The following is a 22,241-nucleotide window of genomic DNA, read 5'->3' as shown; positions in this document are numbered from 1 at the left end:
GACCCACCATTTTGGATTTTTTAAATGCCTGTCCCCTTCAAAAGAGGTTTCAAGGTTGACCTTGCACCAGGCCCACTGAGCAGAAAGCCAACACACACATAATTAACTTCTGGTCACTTAGGGATAACTCTGAGGCCTGCTTTTATGATACAGCATGATAAACAGATCACTAATCTGGAGGGAGCTAATCACTTACAAATTCTGAGGATTTTAAATACTGTAGTTATACATAGAAGGGTAACTCACCAGTAACCAATTTGAACAGATAGTCTGTAGTGATCCCCACTCCTAGGCATGCAAAAAGGCTGTTATCATTAAGTCAGAACCCTCTAGAAAACAGTGACCATTGGGATCGTGAGCATTCTTTTTCATGGATCCCAACGTTCTCCCTACTGTCCTCACTGGTTCAGAAGATACTGCAACCCTAAATATCTCAAGTTCTTTCCAAATACACAAGCAACCATAAGAAGAGGGCATATGGTTCCATATTGACAATCCACTTGAAGAACTATAGGTACTGATAAGTAACTCTTCTTTTAATATTGTCTGTATGGACCCCTGCTCTTGGAAATGGTGTCTTCACATGCCTTTTTCCTTCACTTAACTACATGGAAGCTCCCAAATAAAAATTAGATTTTCTGAATAATTATATGAAGATATATTTTCAGGAGCCATCAGACATCCAGAGTGTGCCACCGCTTCTCTTTCCTGCATTGAGAAATGGAGGCAGAAGGAAGGCAGAACTATATCTTGGGCTCTGTGGAACACTGACCACCTTTGAAGGGGATGAATTCCTCCTCAATTCTCAGTATCATTTTGTCCTTGGGGATGTATTTATAATTCACATGTAAAGTACTCTGAATCTCTTATACTTGGCATGGAGATGTGATTGATATCATGAAATACACTAAGACTAAAGCAGTATAGAGAAACTTACTTTAATCATTCAAAGGGATGTGAAATGAGGGATTTTAAGATTAAATTGAGACTCCATGTTGGACATATTAAACTGTTTGGAGGTCTGAACTTCTTCAGTACTTTGAAAAAATATATGATATAATACATGCTGCTGGCCTACGAGTGATCCGTCTACCTGGCAGCAAATAACTGAATTTAGGGCCTATGTATATACCTTTAAAGTCCTAGTACAAAACCCCTGGATAAGGCATCTTGAGGGAACTGTAATTGACAATACTTGGATCACCATGGAGTCCACATTTGTTTCTTCACCAAGACTGTTTAACTCTTTATTCCTTGTTTTCAATTATGCATGTCATAGCCTTTCCAGTTAGTCAAGTAGGTCCTTGACCCAGAAACTTTTATGGAGACCAATTAGGTGACAATGACCTCATTACGATAACTACCTCTGTCTTGCTTCATTCAGCAGCCAGGCTGATGCGTTTTGAATTCCCAGTTCTTTGTGGCTGACTGGATTCCAGAAGCACAAGTCCAGTTGTCATAATAGTCAAAAGGTAGTTCAGTAAATGTATGAGCAGTGAAAACCAGAGTCTCATCTTCCAATGAGGTGCTAGAACATTTCCATACCAGCACCCATTTCCTGGACACCATGATTAGTTTAAATAATGGAACCCTACAAATGACTACACACAAGAAACCCACTGATCACCACACTTACCTCCACAGATCCAGCAACCACTCCAGACACTCAACATAATTTGTTATTTACAGCTAGGCATTCAGATATCACATAATTTGCTCCAAAGAGAAAGCCCAAGATGCACACCTAAACACATTTAAAATGGCCTTCACTAAACAAGGACACGCCACCAGAAAAGTAGATCACATCATGGAAAGGGCCATCCAAATATACCCGGAGAACCTGTTTCAATACAGGAAAGAGAAACCCCCTGGCCGCACACCCCTAGTTGTTACTTACCACCCCACAATGAAACCCTTATGGGGTATCATCAAACAATTACAACCCATATTTGATAGGGACCACACCCTGAAAGAAATCCTTCCTGAACCCCCTTTTCTGGCCTTCAAACAACCCACCAACCTTGCCCAGCTCATCATCAGAAACATGCGCCCCACAGACTAGCACACACCAACTCAAAGCAGCACCAGACTCTGCCAGAACAAGATGCAAAACCTCCAGACATATCTCCACTGCTATGATGATCAATATCCCCCACAACACATATTCAAGATTCATGGGTCCTACATATGTTATCACGTGTGGGGTACTTTATCCAGTGCATCAAATGCCCCATTAATAACTAAGTGGGTAAAACCAGACAATCACCTCACTCCTGAATGAACTCAGATAGAAAAATGATAGACAAAAATACATCACATCATCCACGGGGGAAAATTTTTCACACAGCGATCATTCAACAAAGGTGATTTTTCAGTACTTGTCCTCAAGGGAAACCTGCATAAAACCTCCAAAAGGCAAGCCTGGAAACTTACATTCATAACTCTGCTAGCTACCAAAAACCATGCACTTAACAGGGGCACTGTTTTTATGACTCATTAGAACAATTTATAACACTGCACTGTCTGTTATCCTTAATTGCCCATTTCAATACTGTTTGCATAACAATACTGTATGCATAACAGTCTAACCCCCAATAACCCACTTCATTTCAAGCGATGACCTCCAACACACTTGTCCCTTCTGCTTAACTTGTATTTAGCTGAGACATTCTGCTTCCATCCCTCAGACCTGAAGCAGAGCTCTGTTTAGCTTGAGAGCTTATATCTTCCATGAACAGAAATGGATCCAATAAAAGATATCTCACCTCATGTTGTCTCTCATATTCTGAGACCAATACAGCTACAAGAACATTGCTAACAATGGGGTGCCACTAAGATTATTTTCTCTGGATCTCCATTTTCTGAATCATTTTTATTAGAAGGGGCACAGAAGGGAAGGTGTATAAAAATAGACCCTCTGGGCAATGTTGTGACAGGCATCTGTGACAATCGCCTTTGAGTAAAGTGTTACCTTGCTGCTGCTACAAAACAGACTGATGTGCTAAGGGCCAATGAGCATATTATCCATTGGAACATAGCAGAATTCAGAGATAGTTTTCCTGGTACAAGGTCTTCAGATTTAAAGCCCATCACATAAATGATCAGCTAAATTGCACAGCCAGCTGGTTATTAGATTGCAAAAAGTTCCTCTGAACAATGGAACAGGATGAAGCTCAACTCCTTCAGCCCACCCTAGTCTGTTTATGTAGGCCACAGAGGTGACATTTGCTATCTTTTTTTTTTTTTTTTTTAAAGACGACAATTACTTCTCAGTATATTTTAGTAACTGGTAAGAAAAGATTGGTAAGAAGCATAGAGAGGAATTAAATGGCGTAATCTTTTTGAAACCAACCTCAAGCACGCATCTGCCTGAGGTAATTGCAACTCTATGATTCATGAAAAATAAAGAAGGAAGTTGGCTCCCTAAGCAGAAACTAAAATAACCTGCCATATTTATTATCTTAAGGCTCTTGTATGCATATTAAATTTACTGCCTCAAAAACCGTACCTGGATGAGGGGTTGCCAAATATGTGAGCTTGATATTCCATCCATTCACTTCATACATTTTTTTTTTAAGTTGGTGGTACATGAACCAATAAGTTTTGGGAGCCACTGGCACAGACCACCAAGCTGTAGATAAGTTCCTTTATCTCTGCTAACTGAAGTTTTTTCTGCCAGAATGACAGTTTCTGATGGGGGTTTCTCAAAGTGTTCAGATGATTGCTCTGCTGCACCTGGATACTGGAAAGTTAGCTTTTTCCTGTAGGAGGATCAATCCAGTCAAACATTTCCAAGAAGACCTAGAATTTTTCTCTCTTCCATTGTATAATTGGTCTTATAATTAAATATGTGGGGAGAACTCAAAAGGAAGATATTTCTACTTGCTAGAACATTTTGTGGAATGCCTGGCCTCCTTAGACATAATTCATTGCTAAGTCACTGCCATGACTACCAAATGAGTTGTGTCTAAGAAATTAAGCCACACGAGAGGCATGCTTTGCCTCCTTTTGATCTTCAGGCACAACTACCCTGGCTTCTTTTTTCAACTATTTTGGAAGCCGATCCATTAATAGGAGAAGTCTGTCCCAAGATAAGAAATTGTAATGTTCCAATATCATTTGATGAATCCTTATTCTCTTCTGAAGCACAGCAGAGGAATACAATTACTTCCCCAACATTCTGATCATGATGGGTTAACCCTTCTTTACTTTGTTTTCTTATTAACTGCCACAATAAGAGATCTGGGATTTGGTGATTATCAGCAGGGTTAAATGTCTGTGGGATAGAGGTGGATGATAGTCAGAGGTTTTCAGAAGGAATAAGGGGATAGTTGCTGTGTTCTGCTGGAGCTGAATGATAGTAAACAAGTGGTGAGATGGCGTTCCATGAATTATCAAAGTTTACATATACAACTCCTCTGCCATTCTGCTCAATAACTCCTGAAACTTCCTAAAGTCATCAAATTGAGACATAAAAGGATGGTATGTATGCACAGACTCATCAGTTGAAGAGGAGGAAGCAGCAGTTACTTGAATGATTATTCTCTATTTCTTCCTTCTCCTCCACTCAGGGGAAAAGGATCGAGACTGTTGGGCCAACAAGTCCAAGGCCATGTGGATCTCTTACGATTATTTCAGAAGGATTTTCATAGATGCCTGATATGTTTGAGAACCCTGGAGCAGACCTCAAACTGCATCCTAGCTTGATCTTCAGAGAGGCCAAAGTCTCCATAACTTATTTCAGGAATCCATAAAGGACCAAGAGAAACATCATGTGTCTTCTCCTCTTCCTTCCAAGAGAGGGAATAGTGGGATCTGAGCCCAGTGAGCACTGTTGTTCTTGAGGCATTCTTGAACCCAGTGATTTCTCAGAGTTGGACTTCTAGGCAGAAGATATTCCAGACTCCAATTCATTAATACATTTCAGCTAAAATCAGATTAGCCTGTAGAACTTTCTTCAACATACATAGGTGGGACTCCCACTCAGTATTTTGGGAGGGGAAGTGAGGAAATCTGCATAAAGCATATACCTCTGTGGGTAGTATCACTCACCCAGGAACTGGATACACTGGTCTGAATACAAAAATCTTTGCCTCATACAATGTACATTACTTCAACCTCAGATTCTTCTCAGACTCAGCCACTTTGCCAATGGAAATAAATGGAATCATAGATAGATTCATAGATATCAAAGTCAGAAGGGACCATCATGATCATCTAGTCTGACCTCCTGCACAACGCAGGCCACAGAATCTCACCCACCCACTTCTGCGATAAACCTCTCACCTATGGCCGAGTTCCATGCAGTTGTATAAAGCCCATCCAGTCTATGCAGATAACCTCAATATAAGGCATATAACATAGCTCTGATCTTGAAATGAATTCAAAAGAGCAGGAGCTGACAAAACCATGCCGAACCAGATGCCTACTGTATCAACCCATGGATCCAAAGAATGACATGAAGAACCAATTAACCTGCCATAAAAATTAACAGCTACACAAACATTAACTATTTATGATGACACTAGCCGAACAAGCCAAAAGAAGTCCAGAGAAAACAAGGGTTTTGACCTTCAATCAACAGTGGTAAGAGAAAAGAAAGGGATGGGGTGGGAACTGCAGTTCCTTTTACAACCTAGGGGATTGAATGGTCCAAACCACAAGAGAATACGTATACAACCTCAATATTTGCTATATTCTAGAGTGTTCCAATCTAACACCAGGCACGCACATGCATCCTATAGAGCAGGGATCTCTACAGAAAATAATCCAGTGAAAACTCTAATATATACTGGGCAAGAGGTTTTTGTTGTTGTTTTTTGTCAGTGTGGAGTGGGGGAGAGAAAGGCATTCACACCACACCATTACTATTCTAAGGCTAACTGGGCTAATGCTGTATTTTTTAACCCATCAGTTCCGAAAGGTTAATAGAAACCACTGAATAAAGAAAACTTATTTGTGCAGTTTAAAAGGTGTGGTGCTCTCTCCAAACACAGATGCAATAACTAAATAGAAGCTGAGGCGTTCAAACTTCAAGCCCAGCGCTAGATAAAGTTTTCAATTACTGCTCCATTGCAGCAGCTCAATAATAGGCAGTCCATTTCGTGTTCTTACCTACTGCTCAGGAAATTATATTCAGCAATAGCAGATTAATTTGGAAACAGTGAGGCAAGTGTTGGAATTCTACTCTGATGAGGAGCCTCCTGGCTGTTTAGGAATGAACAGAGCATGCTCTATCAAAGAGTACACCACTGTAAAAGGTGCCGTTACCTGACCAATTGGTTGTAGATATACAGCTGGAATTTGGGATGGAGGTTGGGAAAACAGACACTGAGAGAGGCCCAGTGGTGAGACGTAAAGACAGAGAAGAAGTAGTGAACAGGAGAGCAGTGTCTACAAAATAAGGAGGAAGAGTTTAAAACCAAGATATCAAAAAGACAGAAAGAACAAGAAAAGGAGAGCAGCTAACAAAGAATTTTAAAAATGTGTTAACATTACATGGATTATATCACCTCATCTTAAACAGAAAAATTGTATGTTGTCACTCCAAGGGCAACAGAACATAACTACTTCTATGCATAAAATGTAACAATTTATTCTGTCAATTAAATGCAAGCTTCTTTTCATATTGTTATCTAGGTTAATTTCCCCCCTAGATTTTGGTAGTAGTTTTGTTGCTTGCGTACAAGCTTCCATTGCAGTTCTGTGCACACACCTCAATCCTGGGTCTTTAGCACCTCCTGCTATTCCAGTCCTCAGTAGAAGACTTGTTTGTTTTATGATGTGGACAATAGTACTATTCGAGACCCCAAACACATTTTCACTTGTAGGTTCAAACATGAATCTGACAATTTTTCCAAAGATAAATGCCACTGATCTAATTAATAGCACCACCTGGTTCAAAAATAGTGAAGTGATTCAGAAAAATAGCCTGAAATGTTCACGGGTACATCTATTTCTAGCTGGAATACAGATGTTGCCATTTTTCATTCTCAGCAAAGCATAATTTTGGTCTCACATTTTTCAGGTTTACACACTGCCTGTTTCACTTAAAAGTACTAAAGTGCAACAAAATTGCATCCATATTACAAAATTCCTGAAGCCAGTTGGATGATAATATTTAAAATATAGTGTAGCCCCCATAAGTTATTCAGAGGAAAAAGCCATGCTACAGATAGCTCACTATTACAGTGCAAGGTAAGAAACATGTTAAGATAAAGCAAAAGATTAGGTTAGTTCTTCTATTTTCTATGGTGCATGGATGATTATTGTTGAAGCTGCATACGCAGAGGACACAAGGGGAAAAAAGTGTTAATTCTCTTTGACAGAGCATGCTCCTGTTCACATGCATACCACAAGGATTAAGACAGAAACTCTCTTTCTCTTCCCTTCTTAGCAGAAGATAGGTATTGAAGCTGTCACAGAAGTGAGAAGAAGAATCTCTCCTTTGCCACAGAGTCCAGCAATCCAGCATTCCTTTCCAGTCTGAGGTATAGCTGGCTTTTAAAGCCCTCTTCTTCCCCAGTTAGCTTTTACTTGATTCTTATCATTCAGTTTCTTTCCTGCACCTTATGCAATTAGACTAATTCAATATTAGTTCTCTTTCAAGGGATGGCTTCCTTTCCCCAACCGCAAAAATTCTGCCAATACTGTCTTGCTGTACTGCTTTGATTTAACTGTATTTTTTGCTACATCCTTGGGAGAACACCGCAGTCTGCAAAGCTGGTTTTTATGAACAAACATACCGTTTCAGAACCATGTAGTAAAATATTAATTACGTAAAAAAATATCCATTTGGCATAATCTGTTTGGCAAAAGTAAAAGTTAAATTTAAGTTTAAAAGAAAGTTCTACTCCTCCCTGAACTTCTACAAACACACACACAATCCACAGCACAAGAAGCAATGAGAACATTGGAATGATATATTAAACCACACAAAGGCATAATTTCCATTTCTTACTGCTCAGAGCGCAATAAAAGGAGGGCAACTGTTCTGCTAGCCAGTCTTGAAAATTCTACTGAACTAGGGCAATTGTTTTGACTGGCAACTAAAATATCATTAGGCCTCTTCCTATCATCTTAAAGGTATGTTTACTGTGTGCCAAGGCTGAAGATTTTATAACAATTTTACAAGATTGTAATAGGGGTCGTTATCTACTAGTAACGAACTCTTTTTCTGTAAAGGTAAGCATTATTTAATGATCTACACTCCTGGAGAAAGAAGAGAGGTGTCTAGTACAATACAAGATGAACATTAAATATTGCCAAAAATTTTTTTGGCATAAAAATACTTCCATTAAAAAGTGCATCAGTCACTGATAAAAAAAAGTGTATCAATTGCATCTGAAGAAGTGGTTTTTTACTCACGAAAGCTTATGCCCAAATAAATCTGTTAGTCTTTAAGGTGTCACCGGACCTCTTGTTGTTTTTGTGGATACAGACTAACATGGCTACCCCTTGATACTCAGTCACCTATGATACTTCCTATAGAGCTACTGTGTTATCAAGGTATGTAAGTAAAATTTCAAAATTCAAGAACTGTGAACCAATTCTGAATTATGGCATCTGTCGCCACTGGAAATTTCAATCTGTCTGATTCTTAACCTTGAAGACTCAAAGACCTTCTTTTGTTCTAAGGAGAAAAACCCTTTCTTTTTGGGGAACTCTGGAACCCATTATTGCCCATAAACAGGGTGGCCCTTCCCATTCTAAAAGGATTTGTCTATGTTAGGGCATAGTTAAATCTCAACTCTTCTTGTATAAAGATGGACTTGGTTTAGCATGACTAACTTGGGAGGCACAGATTCTTAAGACTTTATAGTCAGTGTCTCAGTTGTCCTGAATGCTGTTTCTTCTTTAAAGAAGAGAATTGAACTGAAGGCTCAGGCCACTCAAAACCCATCAGTGGAGTCTGGGTCAGAAGACTTCCTTTTAGACCCAAAGTGGGTAAAGACTGTGCAATCAGACTGACCTTCTGTCAAGTTTTTTCTTACTATATGGGCCCCATTACTATCTGAGCTTTCATTACCATAGTTACTGAGAATCTAACATTGGGAGGACTTATGCCCCTCCCCAGGCATTTCAAGTATCCAATATACTAATGAGTCATGGATATCTTGTCATTACAAGATGTGTAACATTTGATTCATGACCTTTTCTCTGGACCCAACATCTTGGGATACTAGAGACAAAAAGAGAAAAAACAGCAGAAAATCTGCATAGTATGGATTAAACTATAATTACCTTAACTAGTAACAAGTTTAAAGCTATTTACAGCAATTACTTTAAGACTATTAATAGTGGTGACCCATAGTTAAAGGTCAAAAAAGAAGAGCTGAAGGCAGTTAGGGCCTTTTTATATGGTAACTTCAAGGTACTAGTTTAATATCCAAGATTAGTGGACACATTGAACTGTAATAGCTAACTTTTTAGACGTATGTGGGACTTTTAAAGCAGAACAAGAAACTTCCACATTGAATTGCTTCTGCAGATTTTCAGTGAAAAAGAATGCCATATTTTTATTTTACAAATATCTCATCTATTCAGATCAGCTTGAGTTTGGCTACAAGCTCTGATGAAATTATTTTTCACATGCCCTTCAAGTTGCAGTCTTTGATGGCCTAAACATTTCTGACTTGAAAATGTGATAGTTAACCAATGAAATAAGACAAAAGGAACTAGGGGCTCTGCAACAAAGTATTTATATCCTTTGATATATATACTATACAGGCATTACACAAAGGGCATGCCTCAAGGAAAAATTTTACTAGTCATGAAGCAATGAATTTGCTCCTTCGTTACCTTGTACAGCAGGAATGTAGAGCCATAGCTAATACCAATCTTTAGGAAACAAGGGTTATTTCACTGTGAAATTTATACCATCCAAATTCCCTGAAGGACGTTCTAGATCTGACATAATTTCTTTATTCATTGTACTGCATCTAGTGCCCTCCAATTAGGTTGTATCTCCTTTAACCAAGCATACTGTAAAAGCCATTTATGAAATAAAATAAAATAAAATAAAAATAAAATAGGAAACTAAATTTAAATACCCCCACCTTTTAGACTCTGTATTCTGCTTTCCAGTAAGTGCCTGTGGCTCACATGTTCTCAATTTTTCTCAGTGTATGGACCACATATTAACAGCAGGATTATCTCATGGAGTGCCTACTATTTCCTTCATAATCATTCAGACCATCTCCCCTTCTCATTCATGATCAAACACCATCCCATGCCACCTACAACAATTGCTTAAGTGAAAAGTAATTTATCTTTAGATGATTTTTAATCCAATTTAGCAGTTAAAAACAAGGAGAGCCAGGACTATATGATTAGCTAGCCAGTGATCTGCAAATCAGAATCTGAAGTCAACTAGTGTGCCAGGAGATTTCTGTTAGAATGCAGGGCAAAGATGTACTGTAACATCAAAGCATTATTCAATAAATTTCCCCTTTAAAAAGTGAAAGGGATAAAGTGAGATGCCCAAACAGAGGACACAGACACTGTATCTTAGTAGTCTTAAAGATCTATCTGCACTGAACTACAGGAGACACTTTCCCAAGTTGTACTCTATTGAACTCAACTCCATTTCAACTCCTCATATAAATTAATGGCATGGTCATTTGAACTGAAGGGCTGCTGTAGTAAAAGGGAGCAGCCTTGGCAGTATCATCTACTGCTAATAAAACAAAGCATTTACTTATTTCCGCTACTAGTTTTATTAAAATAAACAAAACAGATTTTATAAAAATAGTTACTTTTCATCCATTCGGCTGCGCATTTTCTTGAGCTTCTGCATGATGCTACTAGTCTCACTACTGGAGATGGAGATTGGGGAAGGGCTGCGGGTCTCTACATCAGTTGGAAGTGGGCTGGAAGCATTGCTCTGCTTTATATCATCCTCACTGCGAACCTCCTGCAAAAGCAGAACAAAATTAAGAAAAGTACCATGGGCTTGGAGTGAAGAGTGAGAAAAGAACTTTTTGAATATTGATCCGCTTTCCTCCTTTCTCCAGCTTAAAACACAAAATTTGGCCCTGTAAACAACAGTTATTACTGCTTTAGTCAGGTTAATCCTTGGACCCAAGCACACTAGTTAGAGTTTATCCTGAGGTTACTAAAACTCAAACACAATGGAATTTTAAGCAATCAAGAACTTAAATCCATAAGAAACCTCTACTGAGAAAACTGTAGAGCCAAAAGAAGGCAGGCAATTGTTTTAATTGAACCTTTTCAGGTTTCTTTTTTATTTTATTAATTTACCCCATATATACCTCCCACCCAACACCAATCTGACAATAGAAACTTGAGGCACTAGTTCCTACTGCAGACGCTTGGTAGCTTATTTAATATACTAACAATTTTAAAAATTCAGCATAAATCCCTTCAATACTCTGCCTCTCTGTAACTTAAGTTCTCCACTGATAGTTTCTTAAATACTGAGTGAATCCTTTCCATATTGCTAGAATAAAGCCTCATCTTAGATTTTGTAAAGAGTTTCACATCTGTAATGGGATCTCTCTTATCTTTCTACCTGGAGAAAGAAACATGCAAGACTAAGGGTCAAGACCTCAAACCATACTACCTACACATTTCAAAGTATTGAGCTTCCACCCCTCTCTCGTGTCTTTTTCTCAGTCTTGTTCTCTTCCTCCCTTTGTGGATAGGATATATTCTATAGAATCTCGATTCTACATTTTACCTTCCTCAGTCTCTAACAAGGACTTATTTAACAAGTTAACTACATGGGTTTCTTTCTTTCCTAGATGAGTCTGCCTTCCTTTTGTTTCCTCCTACTCAGTGAATGCACTCTTTGCATGGTCTGGAAAGTCCTAGAATCCTGCTGCTGCCATAGTCAACAATCCTGTACTATAACAAGTATGTTCACTTTCCAAAGAGGTCTTTCATCCAGGAAGCTACTAGTATCTACCACCATGATACAGAGGCTTCCTTCTATTTTAGGACCCTAGTGTCTTATATCCTGTGCAACTGGAAGACTGAATTAAATAGTCTGAAGTCACCAGAAAGCTTTAGTCTCTCCAGATTAAACCAGAAATGTATAGTAAGGAAAACTAGTTTTATTAGTCAAGATTTTCAAAAGTGATTTTGGGTGCCTCAGTTTTTCAGGGCCCAACTTGGGACTCCATAAAACGGCCTGATTTTCAAAAGGCAAAAACTCAGTATTTTCTGAAAATCAGACTCTTTAAAGTGTCTTAAGCTGGTATCCATAAATCAAGATACCCAAAATCACTAGTAACTTTTGAAAATCTTGACAATTAGCATCATTTGCTATCCAGTTAAAAAAATAAACATCTTTTGGAAGTCATTGCCATATGGCTGTTTTTTCCTTCCACGATAAATTAAACAGATCAGACAGACAAATTTGCTCATAAACCCAAGGGATGAGGGAAGGGTTAGGAGCAAGTCTGTAAGCTATATATTCAACATGATAACTTTTCATTGCTATAACACTGAAGTCAATTACCAATGATATGGGTTGGCTCCAAGTAGCAAGATACAGCTTCTGTAACGTTACTTACCAGCTTGTTTTCCCCCGCAAACTTCAGTTTTTCCTGCAGTTTCATGGTAGTCTGGCGGATTCGTTCTATCTCCTCCTGCTGTTTAAGTATCAGTTGTCTCTCCTTCCGAGCTGCCTTATTGGCCTCTTGCAAACGCTTTATTTCTGCCTTTAAAGGTAGGGAAGATGCATCAAAAGAACTGTAGTGACAGTTGCCTGGAATGCATGCTGAGGCTGCCGTAAGGCATGTGCCACATAATTAGACACAGCATTATGCTAGTTTGATAATTTTGTTCAGATATTCTCAGACCAAGGAGAGCTGATCAATAACTATACCACCACTAATTACTGTGTCCTGATGTAAAAGGCTCAACTTGTTAATGCTAGATGCTATTATAATACAAATAAAAAAAATAATAATAATGAGACCCACAATAAGCTTAGTATCCAAGGATCTGGTTCAGTGGTTCTTGTTCAATACTTAAGAACCTATACAATGTCTGAGCTGTCCAGTGACTATATCATGGATTCAACTGGATTTGTCTATAGGGCAGCATTTACCTTCTCCTGCTGCAGCCTCAACAGCAGACCACGCTGTCTCTTTCGGATGGGTGGCATCTTGTCATCCTCTCCTTTGTCTCGTAAATGTCTGCAAGAAGATTGGGGGAAGGGAAGAAATAAATAAATAGCTTTAATTTCTCTTGCTTCCAAATACAGCAATACTTTTCTCTGAAATCTCACATCTCCAAAACAGAGTAGCACCATTTTACATGTCAAAACTCCATCATGAATATTCTCTTCAGTGAAATATCCTATATTCTTTAGTGTCTAACAGAATCAGTTTTGCTATTTTTAGTTTGGCTCTGTTTGAGATACAATTCTGTAGCAAAGGCATAAAAAGTTAAAAGAGAATTAGGTTATGCCAGACATTGTCTCTCATGCCCAGGCCAGATATTCACAGCACTCTCATTTGAAAGAGAGTGAGTGAAAAAATGCTTCAGGTCTCTCTCTCTAATAGTTCCCTGCCTGATGCATGAAATCCTAGAGTAAAGGAAACAGTTATGGTTGTTTACTGCAACATAGGGCCTTTGCTGGTTGGTGGTACAGGAATATTAGAAAGGGTGGGGGAGAGGGGGCGCGGGAAAATCAAGTGACCTTAATACCACTATTACTGTTGAGACAGTATCAAAATGTACATAAAAGAGATGAGACAGAAGTCTCAGTACAAGATAACTGAAATAGCAGCATATTTAAGGTTTGAATACATTGCATGCAGTTATAACAGAAACATTTAGAGTTGAAAGAAAATAGTTTCCTCTTGAGTTGAAAAAGTGATTTCAGGTGGGACGTTATTAGTGATGCTATACAATTAATTGCTTTGTCAATCTACTAGGGATAGTTATGTCCCCCTTGCACCCTCCCCACTATGAATCTTAACTCAGGAAGCAATACTATAATAAAAAGAGCACATAAGACAATAATCATCTCTTGCAGTTTACTGTGTAGACAAGCTTCTCTTTATTGAACAGTACTGAATTTAAATAGGCATGTGCCTATTGAGTCATTTTTACATTTTCTTTACGTATAAGGTGATTTTAGACAAATAGTTTACAAAGAACATTTAATCGAATTTAAAAAACAGAACATGAAGAAGCCATAAAAAAATACCCAGTTAGAAGCACAAGTGCAGGAATCATCAGTGATACTACATATTCAGAGTTCTCTTACTTTTTCTGGTGTTCCAGCCAGGCTAACTCAGCCTTGGTTTTCTCTTTCAGTGCCTTCTCTCGGAGCCGGAGCAGTGAAGACTGATGAGCTGCTCGCATTTCCTCTTCCTTCATATACTGCCGTACCATCTCCATGGTGAATTTAGAGAAACTATCCTGCCCCCCAGAGAATGGCATACTTAGCTCCTGGTGAGGCAAGAGACATTCCAGTTAATTCCCACAAAAAGGACCTCAAGAAATATTTCATCAGACCCAAATAATCTAAGTGAAAGAGGATGAGGGCCAGCATTCTGCATATACAATACCAGTACCCAACTACATGTGGAGATTGAAACTCATACCAAGAGCTATTTGAAAAGATGGTATGAAACAGATGAGGAAGGGGCAAGTTGAGATCCCCAGTTGGTGGTGGTGTGGGTTTGTTTATTTCATTTAAAAGGACACCGAGCTACCTTACTGTTAGACAATGGTGCTGCACTTAAAGTACAGGCTGAGAATTACAAACCACACACTGAGGAAGAGTTTTCCCTATAAATTGAGCTCAGGCCTGGTCTACACTGGGTGGGGAAATATTGATCTAAGTTACGCAACTTCAGTTATGTGAATAATGTAGCTGAAGTCAACGTACTTAGATCTACTTATTGCGGTAAGTTGACAGCTGATGCTCCTCCGTCGACTCCGCCTGCGCCTCTCACTCCGGTGGCATATCGGAGTCGACAGGAGCACGCTTGGGGGTCGATTCATTGCATCTTCCCTAGACACGATAAATCAACCCCTGCTGGATCGATCACTCTGGAGGTAAGTGTATACATGCTCTCAAGATTAATTTCCACCAGTTGTTAGTCTGTTCTTTATATCCACTTGAAAACGTCCTTTTCACCGGAAAAACTGTTAGTGCTTTTCCTGGTGTAGGGAAATTTGTGTTTTGTTTTTTTTTAAATGTTGATGCCATTTTTAGTTTATTTTCTTTTCCCTCGTTGTGGCTGACAAGGCCACAAAGCAACAGAGGAGCAGAGGAATGTGCCCCAAACTCAACAGCATAGAATAAATTTAAATGCTTCAAACACAGGGTAGACTTTCTACTTACATGTTTCAGCTTTATCCTTTGCTAAAGGCTTCTATATTTTGTTTTACAAAACTACCTTAGCCAACTGATAGCTAGATTACAGTTCCAAAAAGTCTTTTGATCTATTGGGGGAAGTGGCACAATAGGGGAATGCTTTCCATGCCACATCCATGTCCACATATCCTCCCTGATAAATCTTAACTCTGCCCAACTTTAGGTCAGCTGGGCTTGGAACATCCAAAGCCCAAAAAACTGGGACCACAGTGAACCACTAGAAGTTTGTCAGAAGGAAAGTCACCTTTGAACTAGAGTTGAGGCACCTTTAGCTACAAGTCTCTTAAATTTTCCTGCCTCCTGCCCTGTTAATAATAGCAGCTGAACTGGTGGGAGTGGCAGGAAGAGGGCTACATATTTGCTGGTGAGTGCGATGGAGGAAGTTTGAGTGGTCTGGGTAATTGACGGATGTAGAGAAGAAGGAAAAGCGACAAGTACATAGTTGGGGGAATGTGATTTCTAGATTTTCAGCAACTGCGTTGATGTGATTTGCTTAATTCTAAGTGAAAGGTTTTTGTCTGAAGGATAATAATGTGGAGAGACACTGGCATGGTTGTATAATTATTAGAAAAGTTTGCATTAAGTGCACATTCACAAATGTTTATTGAAATAGTTGAGAGATTACAGAAAAAACAATGGTAAAAACATTATTTAGGTTGCAATCAAACATTCAAAAGTTCAGAAATGCCTGATTTACGGTTGCCTATGCAACCTTAATTCTGTCCCCTTGTGAGTTATGTCCCTCCTGTGCACTGAATGAGGCAGCAGTCCTGTGGGAAAAGTGTGATAATGTAATTAAAAAACATGTAATGGGGTAGAATTAAAGTTGCGCTGACAATCATAATTCTGGCATTTTGTAATTTTCAAGTGCCTGATTTGAAAGCTAAATAACTTTTTAGCACAGTTTTATTATATGATTTCCAAAGTTTTTTTTTTTTTTAAAGGCAAAATGGTAAACAAGTTATATTATGTACAACTGAAATTCAGTGCAAGATGGAAAGCTTCATTCTCTATTAGCTTTACATTTGGCACAATTCATATACACAATTATCCTTTGAGTGTTTCACAGGAAAGAAACATCCTAAAGTTTGCAGCATAACTTGACAAAAGATGGTTCACTTCAAAGTCACCAACAGATTGAGTATCTCACCAAGGGAAGAACCTCAATTGCATTTATTCTCCATAACTACAGTTGCATGATATTTGAGACCTACCTTGACAGATGACAGAGCTGTCTTTTCTGGGGAGACGTCCTCATCAGAATCATCCCGATGACCTCGTTTCTTCTCCATGTTAATCCTCCGATGGCTCTCAGAAGGTAGCAAAGACCGGAAAGACTTTTCTTCTATCTCATCTTCTGTCATGGACTCATCAAATTTCAGGGAATACTCTGTTGCAATGGAAGCTGAGTCTGAGGGAGGAATCAGAAAAAAGAGTTTATTCTCCAGTGAGTCTTCATTATGCACACAATGGGCTTTGAAGTGGATTTAGCTTCAGCAAAGGTATAAAATGTCGTGTGGAAACTCGGACTGAATAATTCAGCCAAATAATGGGCAAAAATGTTACCACACTGAATGAATGATAAAACTGTGAAAAATGTACAAGCCAAAATAAAAAATACTAGTCTGAACTACACTTAACATCCTGCAAAAAAAGCCTATTAGAAAAATGTGTGGTCATCCCTTGGAGATTATAATGAAGTAGAATATCAGACATTTTTTAACTAATAGTATTATTTAGCTAATGAAGGCTTCAAACAGAAGGTATCCAGTGCCACTTCACAGTCTAAATTTTTTTAAAAAACAATACAAATGCATTTTTATGGTAGCTGCAACATCTGACCTTCAGCATATATTCTGGTATAAAAGTAAATGAACATCTGGCAACAGTTAAATTAACAGAAAATAGAACTGCTTATGAAGTCAATTGCCTGCTAAATACAGAACAGTTTAAATGATTCCTTCCCACCGTATCATCCTCTGTTATCTCTTCACAGACTACCACTTAGTCCAGAGGCTCATCTTTCTTCACTTGCTTTCCCCCTCCATTTATCTCAGAGACTTTAATTCTGGGGCACTACCTCTAGCTTCACCAAATATCAAGAATACACCTAACCTTTCTCATCTGGTAGTGATGGAATACTATCACTCTGTAAGGAATCATCCACACCAGTACGAGCCTGCTCTTCTATGGAGTTGCTCGTCTTTTCCCGTCGGGAGGGCTTCTTCTCATTCTCCTTGGAAGAAGGAACTGAAGGACTCTCCTGCCGGCTGCTGCTGCTACTATTTAACAAGAACAAACACTTTTTACTTTGTTTCTGCTTTTCTCCACCAGAACCAAGACATAGAAACGTTGCACAGGTATTTGATAGTTCTGCTTGTTTACTCCTTCAACATTTAGAAGTAGTTTGTATTATCATCTTATCTCTTACTGAGTAAAAGCCCTAGTTAAAAAAAATATTTAGGTTAAACAAAAACAGTTTGGCTACTGCAAAATCCCAGGCCTAACTAAATTGGAAATCCACACTAAAAGTTCTCACTTCTGGTCTAAGATAGAAAGGAATAGTCAGGGAAACAAACAAGCCTGTAAGTACGCACATCTTTTACCCTGCAATAGGTACTAACGATAAATCATGCCAATCATTCCCTTTTTCTTTTACAAGTCTTTAAAATTTTTTTTGGGGGGGAGGGATGGTGTTTTGTTTTAGCTTTTTAAATTTATTATTATTATTATTATTATTTTTATTAGGGAGGGAAAACAAATTGACTAAGAGACAGAAAACTAAGAGTTGGAATAAGTGGTCAATTTTCCTCTGGATAAAAAGTTATTGGTGAGGCGCCACAAGGTGGTAAACTAGGATCTGGAAAAGGGGATGAGCAATGAGGTGGTAAAATATGCAGAAGACAAAGTTATTTAGGTGTGTCAAACCAGACACAACTATGAGGAACTTCAGAGGGACCTAACGAAACTAGGGGAGAATGTGCAATAATGAAAGATTAAATTTAGTGTTGACAGATTCAAGATAATGAATAATGGATGGATTAACAGAAGGTTCTCATACACCTTACTGGGTTCTACATTAGCAAATAGCTCCCAGGAAGGAGACCTAGGCACCTGCAGACAGCTCAATGAAGACTTTTGCTCAGTGCAGAGCAATTGCCAAATTAAAACAAAGCAAATGTCAGAGTATATGAAGAATGGAACAAAATATGACATATGTTGTAAAGCAATTATATAGATCAATGGTATGCCTTCACTAGGGATACCATTTACTGTTCCAGTTATCCCATCTCAAAACATATAACAGGATCAGAGAGGTTTCAGTGAAAGGCAACAAAAGAATGATTAGGGACATGGAAATAAAATCACATAAAAAGAGAAACTGAAAGGTTTAGTACTGTTTACCTAAGAAGGACACAAATGGGAATATGGGAGAAAGGGGACATGATAAAAAATATACAAAATGGTACAGAGAAGGCAGAAGAGGAGTTTGTTCTTGTTCTATGAGACAGGAAGAACAAGGGGACATTCAATGAAATTAAACAGTGGCAAATTTAAAACGGAAAAAAATATCTTCACACCACGAGACTTTGGAATACATTGCAACAAGTTCTCATTTGAGGAGCAGAATTTAGCAGGAAACGCACAAAAAAAAGAGATTAGATTAAGGATTATTTATATAAACAACACTAATATCCACAGTTATAATAGTAAATATTTAAAAAGCAAACAAGTTTTGGAAGGGATAGAAACCTTCAAGCTTTGGGACATAAACCAATCTCCAACTACTGGGAATTAAGAAGCAGTTTTGCAGTTTAAAATTTCAATTGATACCAGTTTTCCAGAGCATTCACTTGTATGTATTTTTACTTTACTACACTTTTAAAGTAGAAATTGATGGCATAAAGTAATCTCTTCTCACCTCTGATCATGATTCTTGGATCTTGAGGATTCTGAGTAACTATCAAATAATGGGGAGTATGTCTGCTTTGAGTCAGCTGTCTTCTCTTTACTTTGTGAAGGGGCCCCAGATTCATTTTTTCTGTCAAAGGAAAATGTTCTGGATAAATTTGAGTTGTCTTGGAATAAAGAATAAAAACCAAAGGTTTTTACAAGTCTACTTCCATTTAATAGGAGAAATAAGTGTCTGTTGAGTAAAGAGAATGGAGGACTTAAAGGATAGGCCAGTTAAATCAGACCAAACTTAACAGGATGAAAACTATCCAATGAAAAGAGTAAACAGTTTCACTTCTCACTTATATACAACCCTTTACAGAACAAATGATGTGTAAACCATGGGAAAAAATTCTGTCTTTGTATTCTTACATTAAGCTAAGTTAATCTTTCTAGTCTATCTACTCTAGCCACATAGAACTCCTTTATATAACGCTCTTTCATTAAAGTTCCATAAGGTTTTCCCTAAAAAATGGTGGGAAAACTAGTACAAGAGGCCACAACAACTGCTACTGCTTTTCCTAAAGTGCTACATTTGTGAGAGGTTGTATTGATCAAATACCTGTTTGTATCGGCTCTATCTCTGAGCTCTTTCATGAACTTTGAATGATGTTGCCGCTGATGGTCAAACAGTGTGGTGACTGGACCTGCTGGAGCACTGACACCATCTGAGATTTGTGTTCGTGCCAACTCTGTCATCTGAATATAGGAATATACCTGATACACTTGTTCCAAGCATATATACAACACACAGCACCATGATATACAAATAATTTACACTTAAAGATGGATCAATTTAAACTAAGTAAGAGGAGCAGATTGCTCTGTACATTTATTTTTTATTTACATACACACAGAGGGGAAAAGCCATGTGATAAACTGTATCAATCATACCACTTTGGCCAACTAACCTGAACTCTGCTCACTAAATGATCTTCACTTAGACAAACATTCCAAAACTCCAAACAGCTTAACAGATATATTTTTTAAAGAAAATCTGCAACAAATATAATTTTCTTCTTTCCCCAAAAATTACACTTGTCTGATGAGCGAGACTGACTATGCCTAGTCTTGAACAAGTGCCAATTTTATGGCCCAATATTATGCAAATCATCAGGACTAGAAATGGCATTATATAACAGAAACCCAGGACTTTCCTCTTTTCAATGGTATAAGGCGCTTGTTTCTAATCAGGTTCACAGGTTTTAAATTTTCCTCTTTCTCAAGAGGTCTGTACATTCAGACTTGGGAGACTAAAAGCTTGGCTTTATAGGTAAATGGGTTCAAAAAAATCAGTTCCAATAATATTTTTCAAGAACTCACTAAAAACATTTCTAAAATAGTTTTTTCTGTAAAATACCTAGCTTATGCAGAACAGACAGTGTGGCAGCATAAAAGATTTTTGGTTGGGATGATCTGCATAACTTGCTCATGTCTTCATCATTCGTGAGTAATGTAGCAACCTTAAACACACACTGATAAACTTGCATCACATCATCATGTCTTCTTGTGTACATATATATGTACATTATTGAAAAGAGTCAGAAAACGTAACTCCCTTTATACTTAAGGAAAGTATGGTGTGTGCCCGGTGCATTGATGACAGGTATTAACTATACATCATTATGTTTCATTTAACTCTATGGACATTCAATTCAGTTTTCCCCTAGTTTCTTCAGAATATCGATCCAAAAACTCTCTCTCCAGCCCATCAACTTGAGATAAGAACGATTCAAAGAAAGGGAAGTCATGGTCTTAGAAAGATGCTCTGGGGAGTGCATGGGGATTATAAGAAGACCACTCACTTTTTTCTAAATAGCAGTGCCAGAAGTTCTACTGAAAATCCTCCCAGCACTAGCATGCTGCAAAGGTGAAGAAGCTACACTGAAGAATGAATGTTTTAGTAGCAAGACAACTTTGCAGTGGAACATTTTCATTTTTCATACAGTCTTTCATATAGAACCTCACCTCACGGATCTGGCGAGCTGCATCAGTGGTGAGCAGAGCAGCTTCCACCTGCTGGGCTGCTATTTTACATGTGGTCTCCTGTAGTGCTTCTGCTGCCTCCTGTCGTGACTGGACCAGATGCTGCAAAGATTCTGCATGGGCCTATAAAGAAAAAACAGCAAGGTTATAATTACTCTTCGTGGGTAGTATTGCTATTCGTTTTGAGTTTACAGCCTTAAAGAAAAAAAATCAGTTTGAAATTAAGATTGGTCTCTTACATGTTTTGGTCATACTTCCAATTTCTTCACCCTTTCCAGATCATCCATGGACTTCACATTAAGAATATTTCTGGACACAGGTTTACTTACAGATTCAAAGCTCTGTCTCTTTCACGCTTCATATTTTTTGAAGGTAGGCATTACCTGAGCTGCTTTCTGCCTCGCCTCCTCCAACTGTCTTTGACTCTCTAAAGCCTCTTGCTCAGCCTTGAGTTTCAAAAGAGCCAAGTCCCTCTCATGTCGCTGCTGCTGTGCCTACAGATTGAGACATTTTAGTGTTAAGAAAAGGAATCTGCATTTAGATTCCACAACCCGCCCTACTAACTGTAGCTAACTGACAGTCAGAATGCTGCTCTATTTGCAGCTTCCTGTGCTAAAGTCAAACCTTCAATCTCTCTTCCGGCACCAATATCTTGTTGGTGAGGGAGCTGACAACTACGTGTACCCTTTCCCTCTGGGTACAAAAGAAATCAGAATCTGGAAGGTTTGCTTGTTCTGCTTTGGGAAGTAGCTGATTTTGTCAAGAAGAGCAGATTTCAACCAAGATATACCCAGAATAAGACCAAGAACCCAGCCTGAACTACCATCATTGTGTTGCCTAAGGGCCAAATATCAAACCTAGCAAGTAAACAAATTCTAATTTTATTGTGATATAAAGTAAAAACAATTATTTCTGCCAATGGCATACTAATGGTAGG

General features: G+C 38.4%; 1 protein-coding gene across 12 annotated transcripts in view; it reads right to left on the bottom strand.

The window, feature by feature from the left end:
* The window catches only part of CEP350 (centrosomal protein 350), a 136,348-nt gene that overhangs the window by 39,686 nt on the left and 74,421 nt on the right, over positions 1-22,241 (bottom strand). For 8 of the 12 annotated variants that reach the window (XM_043491378.1, XM_043491380.1, XM_038412955.2 and 5 more), the window contains exons 18-28: positions 21,688-21,798; positions 21,287-21,427; positions 19,881-20,017; positions 19,287-19,406; positions 17,480-17,646; positions 16,579-16,775; positions 14,246-14,430; positions 13,079-13,166; positions 12,540-12,686; positions 10,758-10,915; positions 6,271-6,393 (exon numbers count right to left, since the gene is read on the bottom strand). In XM_043491378.1, the coding sequence (XP_043347313.1) occupies positions 6,271-6,393; positions 10,758-10,915; positions 12,540-12,686; positions 13,079-13,166; positions 14,246-14,430; positions 16,579-16,775; positions 17,480-17,646; positions 19,287-19,406; positions 19,881-20,017; positions 21,287-21,427; positions 21,688-21,798 (1,574 nt within the window). The remainder of the gene's footprint in view (positions 1-6,270; positions 6,394-10,757; positions 10,916-12,539; positions 12,687-13,078; positions 13,167-14,245; positions 14,431-16,578; positions 16,776-17,479; positions 17,647-19,286; positions 19,407-19,880; positions 20,018-21,286; positions 21,428-21,687; positions 21,799-22,241) is intronic. The other 4 variants (XM_043491385.1, XM_043491386.1, XM_038412957.2 and 1 more) reach the window with 2 other exon arrangements.

Source organism: Dermochelys coriacea, chromosome 8, assembly GCF_009764565.3.
Source record: "Dermochelys coriacea isolate rDerCor1 chromosome 8, rDerCor1.pri.v4, whole genome shotgun sequence".
In the NCBI taxonomy this organism is placed as follows: domain Eukaryota; kingdom Metazoa; phylum Chordata; order Testudines; family Dermochelyidae; genus Dermochelys; species Dermochelys coriacea.
This window is presented reverse-complemented; position numbering and strand designations above follow the sequence as displayed.